The 7,078-nt window shown below is 32.0% G+C and overlaps 1 protein-coding gene across 1 annotated transcript; it reads right to left on the bottom strand.

Moving 5' to 3' along the window:
* Nucleotides 1–3,763: 3,763 nt before the first annotated feature.
* Nucleotides 3,764–4,225, bottom strand: LOC145040553 (uncharacterized). The gene has a single exon (XM_078988468.1). The coding sequence runs from the start codon at nt 4,223–4,225 to the stop codon at nt 3,764–3,766; it is 462 nt and encodes a 153-aa protein (XP_078844594.1).
* Between the last annotated feature and the right edge of the window lie 2,853 nt (nt 4,226–7,078).

Here is a 7,078-nt window from a genome sequence, read left to right as displayed (position 1 = left end):
CTATGGAAATTCAAACATACGAATTTTCCAATTGATGTTTTCTCATTAAAATAGCGAGTTGTTTTAGTAATTACGTAACGTAAACCCTAGTACACAAGGGTTAACTGAGTTGATCGGTTTGACTTGTTGACTTTGCTTGACTTTTACTTGATCGGAATTTGACGATTGTCACATGAATAATTTGTTGAAACATTTCAAGTGTACGCTTATGTCGGATGGAGTTATTCATTAATGGGGAATGAGGTGAATATATTGAAACAGAGAGAAGGTTAGAGAATGGTGGTGCAGGTAAGGAAGAAGAAGAAGAAGAAGAAGAAGAAGAAGGGGGTGGGGAAGTGGTTTTTTAGAGAAAGAGAGAGAGAGAGAGAGAGAGAGAGAGAGAGACCTTTTTTTTTATTTTTTGAAGGGTTTAGGTCATTTTTGGTCACTTAACTTTTGGTTTTGTGCTCATTTAGTTACTTCACTCTTTTTAAGTTTTAAAAGGTCATCAAACTTTTGACTTTGTACACGTTTAGTCATTTGACTTTTGATTTGGTCACTTAACTTTTATATTTTTTCTCATTTAGTCACATAACTTTTAAAATTGTGCTCATTTAGTCACCTAACTTTTGAAAAAATTTAAAAGTTTAGTGACTAAATGAGCACACAATTTTAAAAGTTAGGTGACTAAATGTGACCAAACCAAAAGTTAAGTGACTAAATGAGCACAAAGCCAAAAGTTTGATGATATTTTAAAACTTAAAAATAGTTAAAGTGACCAAATGACAACAAAACCAAAAGTTAAGTGACCAAAAAATAACCTAAACCTTTTTTTAATTATTAAAATAAATAAATTAGTATTAGATTTAAAAAGAAATGAAAGAAAAATGAAAAATAAATATCCTAAGGGTATTACAGTCGTTTTACTATTCAGAGGGACCAAAAATGTAACACAACTAGCTTAAAAGGACCATCAATCCAAAAAAAATCGTGGTTTGGATTAAAACCCCAAAAAAATAAATACCATAAGGATTATTTTTGTAATTTTATCTTTTTTTTCCGACGGAGTATTGCTTTTTCATTTGTTTATATCTACTATGCATGTAAGAAAGATCTTACCATTTTTTCTTAGCAGGAAATGGAGGAACTTGGCGGAGCAGGAGGCCAATGACTTACAGTTTTAGCCATAGCCAGTGTCATGAAGACAAAGACGACAAAGTTTAGCCATGTTATAAACATTACTTTTAATACGCCTCATGGCTATTAAGATTATATATAATGACATATCTACGTCTTCTAATAAATGAATTCTAAAAATAATATGTATCAGTTTTTTAGAATGTCTTTTTAAAAATGAATTCTAAAAATAATATGTATCAGTTTTTTAGAATGTCTTTTTAACACGTAGTATTTTTCTATGATTTTTATTATTTAATTTTTTTGGTAACTAATTCAATTCAACTCAAATTTTGAAAATACACAATCATATCCGAATAACATTATTATATTTATTTTGCTTAACAAGTTAATTCATAATTATTTACAATCGATAATATCTTGAGTTTTTTTTTTCTTTTGATATTTTTTATTTTTTATCTATATAAAATATTTATATATACTGATTCTGTTTTTCACGGGTTATAACTTAGTTTTCTATAAATAACGATTCATTTCCGACCGGTAAAATAATTAAAGCAAAAACATATTTTGTATACGTAAAATTGTGTTGGACTAAATATGCCCAACATTAAATTTGGGGCAAAAAAGGTATTAACTTGGGAATATTCTAACAATTATTTCTTTGTCTCGTTTGTTTTATTATCATATACATCTAATGCATTCTTCCATCTTCAATCTTGTTTATTCAATTATCATGTTTTCTTATATTTGGATACGTCTTTTTATGAACGAGATGTCGAGATCGAACAACTTTCGTAGTCATTTGTCCCTTTGTTTGGCTCTATATTTTTGTAATTTGGGAATTGGAAGTTCTTTACAATCTGGGTCAAAACTTGGGCTTTTATTCAATTATAGAGTCTTGCCGTCCTTCACATTTTTTTTTTTTTATATTTTTTTTAATCAATTTGAAGTAATATTTTATGTTAAGGTTGCTTAATGTAATCGTACCAACCGTTTACATAATACGTAAAATGGATGTTGATAGGTTAGTCTCATTCTTCATTTGTCTAGTATCATGTTGCTAGAAATATTACTTTTTAGGATATTATATTAGCATGAACGGCTAGCAATTAGATGAGTGGACCAAAAAATAATCATCAGAAAACCGATTCAAAACCTAATATAATAACAAAGAAAGCAAAGTAAATGAACTTTGTTAGGATCTTAATCTATTTAAGAAGACCAAAAATTCGATATGATTTAGTTTAAAGCCAAAAACTGAAGAAAAAACGAACTAAATTGTTTGTTATTAAACTAAAACATTAGGTGTAGAAAGAACGATCATTTCACATTATGTAGAAAGAACGGTCACAAGAAGGAAGGGTATTTCAAGTTAATACTATACCTAGAATGGTGGCCCGGGAAAAGTGAGAAGGGAAAACCGAAAGTTGGCTACATTTTACTCGGTTCTAGCCCAATACTATAGTTACCAATATGGATTGTTAATTGTTCATGAAACACTTCTCTGGTATCAACAACAACGAAGTGACATGATGGTAATAAAGGTTACTGGATTATTGATTCAGGTTGCACGTACTGAACACATAACTTATTTACCTAACTTGATCAAGAACAAGAATATAACATTTTTTTAAGTCTCGAACCATTATAACTAATGGTGAATCCATTCATCTCAAGGGAAGAGGCAATTATACTCTCTCAGTGGGGGAATAAAAGTGAACGGAATTCTATGTGCTCCAAACATTAAAAGCAATCTACTTTCTGTTAGTTACATAAGTAAAGATCTCCAATGTGATGTAATGTTTTTTTCCTGATTTTTATGTAATGGAGGGTTAACAATTGAGGAATTTGATTGGAACGGGTAGGTGTGATGGGGGGTTGTGTCCAATGGGGATGGCCAAGGATAGGAAGGTTATGTTGACTAACACAGACACTTGGCACAAAAGATTGGTTCATGCCTCAAAGGGAAAACTCTCTACAATTGATTCAGTTAAAAGTAATTCCATTAGTTTAGTAATGAAATTTGTGATTCTTGGGATAAGGAAAAACTTTATTGAAAACATTTTTCTATTAGTTCTATTAAAAACAAATAATTTTCGATTTGATTCATTTTGATATTTGGGGTGGGTATCGAATAAAATCCTATACAAAGGCTAACTACTTCCCCACTATAGTTGATGATATTAGTACATGTCTTGTTGACTTTCAAAAAATGGTGAAAGTTGAATTTGAAAAACACATCAAAAGGATTAGATGTGATAATCGTGGAGAGTTCACCTCCAAACTTATGCTTCAGTTTTACAACGAAGAAGGAATTTTATTAGAAACATGATTTATCCAAAGTAGAAGAACCAAAATTTAAGATTAAGTTATCATTTCTACTTACACCAGTCACATATTTATATATGCCATTGCAAGGATTTTTTTTAAATGAAGAGTATTATCATTGTAAACCAAAATACTAGCATTATCATTAGCAAATCCAAATTTAAACTGTCACGCCAAAATGCATAAAATGAAATGATGTATCTTGCCATGTAAGGCAAAGAGCAAAAATATCCTAAAACAACAGAAAAACTAGAAGGTAATCAAAGCTCGCAATCTCGAATCTTGGTAAAACCTACTCTACTCTTGTTCCCCATGATTAAATCAAATACCCATGCCTTAGCTTCTTACTTTGTCTTAGTCCCTGTAAATCAGAATAAATGTTGGTTCCACATCCTATGTCAAGTATCCAATTATTAGAAGTAGAGGTTGAATGTAATCCAACTGTAAATATACATGAAGTGACAACAACCTTTGATTTGTTCTTCTTAATATCTTCCAAATATTTAGGGCATCTACATTTCCAATGGCCCGTTTCTTGGCAGTAGTAGCAAATGGTTTCTTTAGGGACATTCACTGTTGGTATGTTAGAAACATCCTTCTTAGGGTTGGAATGTGGATCACTAACTTTCTCTTTCCCTTTTACCTTAATATTAGGATGAGGAGGCCTCTTTCTCTTGACACCACCTTCTCTAATATCCAGTGCAGGACTGGTTGAACTAGTGTTTCTAAGTGGAACAATGCTTTCCTTAGCAATCTTGAGCATCCAATGTAGCTCCATGATATTGTTTTCAAAACATTCATATATTAGTTCATAGTGAACTGCTTGTATGCACTTGTCAAAGAGTTAAGAATGACATAAATAGCCAACTCTTGAGTAAATGGGAAGCCATGATATTCAAGTCTATCAAAGTCCCCCTTCAACTTTAGAACATGGGTACTCACAAAACCACCCTCATGTTCCTTGCAACCTATAATCGATTGCATCACCTTGAATCTCTCAGTTCGATCTTGTTCTTTGGAACATGTATTTGAGCTACTAGTTCATTTGGTACGCCCCAAGGAAAAAAAAACAATAAGTGTGATCAAGAAATCATTTTAATATAATTATCAAATACCAAATTAATAATCAAAAGGATAGGATCCATACTTGGCTTCACACTATAAAGTGGATTAGCCGAAAATTACAAAATGAAATTATTTAGGTGGACAAACTATTGTCGATATAATGCTCTATGAGATTCCTAGAAAATGAGATTTATTGACTTATGTTAGTATCATGTTAATCTCTTCTAATGCCCATTTATCAATCATGATTGCATTAATCGTGACATCTCCATTTCCATGAGCATTTTCAAACTTCTTATTTATGCTTATTTAAAACAGAGTTTATTTATAAATGCAAAGTTTTTCCCATAAAAGTATTTCAGAAGAAATATTTTTCATTAATTTATAAAAATGTGGGATGTCATCACTGATACAAAACATAAGCATAACCAGGTCTTACATTGTCTTATACTAATAGCCTACATTTCCTTGAATCTCTCATCATGCATGTACCTTTGTACCGCTACCTGTTATACAAGGAAGCTGAGTCGGTGTTGTTGGGAACATTGGTGAGTTGATAGGGTTTTCACCAACAATAATATAGTTAATATGTTTAACTATAAAACAATTAACCCAATTACCTATCCCCGTTCTCTTCTACATTTATTCTAAGATTCTCTCCTACGAATCATCATCTACATCTCCATTTATTATATAATCATCACCTATATATCATCACATTATATATTTTCATTGCTAGGGGCTTCACTTAATATTGGTTGCCTATCATCGCAGTTTATATTTCCATCACTAACAATATTTCACAATTTTCATCATCAAATCATTGCATTGAATACACGGTTCTTACATCGCCCGAACTCGTAATTTGTTGATAGAGCACATCGCATGAATACACGGTTCTTAAATTGCATGAAATTATAATTCTTCGATCTAGTACATCGTACGAACACACTGTTCTTACATTGCCTGAACTCTTAAATTCATCACCCATAGGTTGAAACCTATCGATGTTCCACTGGACTATTTAGACTAATACGTGGTCGCCATCTATACTCTAATATATGACTACATAACAAACATCACAAGTAAGGGTCAGAGCATCTCCTAATTATTTTTCATTTCTCATCTCCAATCTCTCATCACCCATCACTACTTGATATATTTGTATGTATGTCTATGTGTGTGTTTATATATATATATATATATATATATATATGTGTGTGTGTGTGTGTGTGTGTGTGTATATATGTATATATATATATATATTCAAAAACACTTATATAATTAAACCAAGTAAAATTACATCATATCCAACACATATTGTACATAATAGGCACATATATCATTTAATTCTCTAAATACTTTGTAACTATGCACTCATTTGATAAACGTGGATGACTGATGATCTTTGCAGCACTTCGCCGCATACTATGAAAGGACCGAAACGCATAAAGTACAAAGCCTTGTCTAGTTTCATAATAATGGTGACTATAATAATTATAGTCTAGATTCCTCACTAGCCCCAATGTCTACATTAAGATCTATCAAGTAAGGATCAACTAGGCATAACAGTTAGGAGGCAAAACCTCTTTCGCATATAGAGTTTTTTAAATCTAACAAACCAAGCTAATATGATTATTCTAGACACCTCTCTCGTAAGTAGATCAATTAGTATAATGATTCGGATTCACTGCTAAATCTTATCTATAGTTTCATAATAACAACTTATTACTATCAATATAACATACACTGAAAGCAATAAAGTGTAGCTTAGGTTACATACGTTTTAGAGAAAACTGGAAAAACGCACAGATAGAACTTTGAAACCGAAACTTGTATTTCTTTGGGCCCTTCGGCGCTCTAGAGTCTAGCTGCCTAACCCTGAATATTACTAAAATCAGGCGTTGAAGGTTTGGGGTCGTTTAGGAGTGATTAGGAGGATATTTATGAGAAATATGTGAGAATTTTATAGTTATATATATATATATATATATATATATATATATATATATATATATATATATATATATATATATATGTATAGGGAAATTAGGGGAGTACATCACGCGTTATAATGGACGTGTCATGCCTATTGGCGTTGCTAGCTCCTCCTTTTGTATGCCACGTGATGCAAACACATTCCTCCACATCCTTCCTTTTAGAAGTCTACCACATGTTCAATTTTTGTGTCACCATATGTCACATCCACAACATGGCAGACCACCTTGACTCTTGGAACCAAGGGATAAGAGATTTATGATAATAAAGCACAAATAAGCATTGTTAGCAGGGATGTGTTATTTACTGAAGACATTCTCCCACTCAAGAATGCTAAAGTCGATCAATACAGTGAAAGTGAAGAACCAATCAAATACCATGATGCGCATGTTATGGACAACACCCTCTCGATCAAACATTACAATCCATTCCCATAAATGAATCGGATGACAACAACCATGATGGTCTCGTTAACCTCCAAGACGAACACAATGAGGAGGATGTAAAATATAGTCCGCCCAATAGCGCTAAATAGGGCCACATGCCAAACTAATTGAGTCCGCGTATC

This window comes from Lactuca saligna, chromosome 4 (assembly GCF_052625555.1).
Source record: "Lactuca saligna cultivar CGN05327 chromosome 4, ASM5262555v1, whole genome shotgun sequence".
Lineage (NCBI taxonomy): Eukaryota > Viridiplantae > Streptophyta > Magnoliopsida > Asterales > Asteraceae > Lactuca > Lactuca saligna.
The sequence above is the reverse complement of the archived record's forward strand: the minus strand, read 5'-3'. Positions and strand labels throughout refer to the sequence as shown.

Bases quoted from the DNA above. Each gene is read 5' to 3' on its own strand.
- LOC145040553 (XM_078988468.1), bottom strand. From the start codon at position 4,225: ATGGAGCTACATTGGATGCTCAAGATTGCTAAGGAAAGCATTGTTCCA.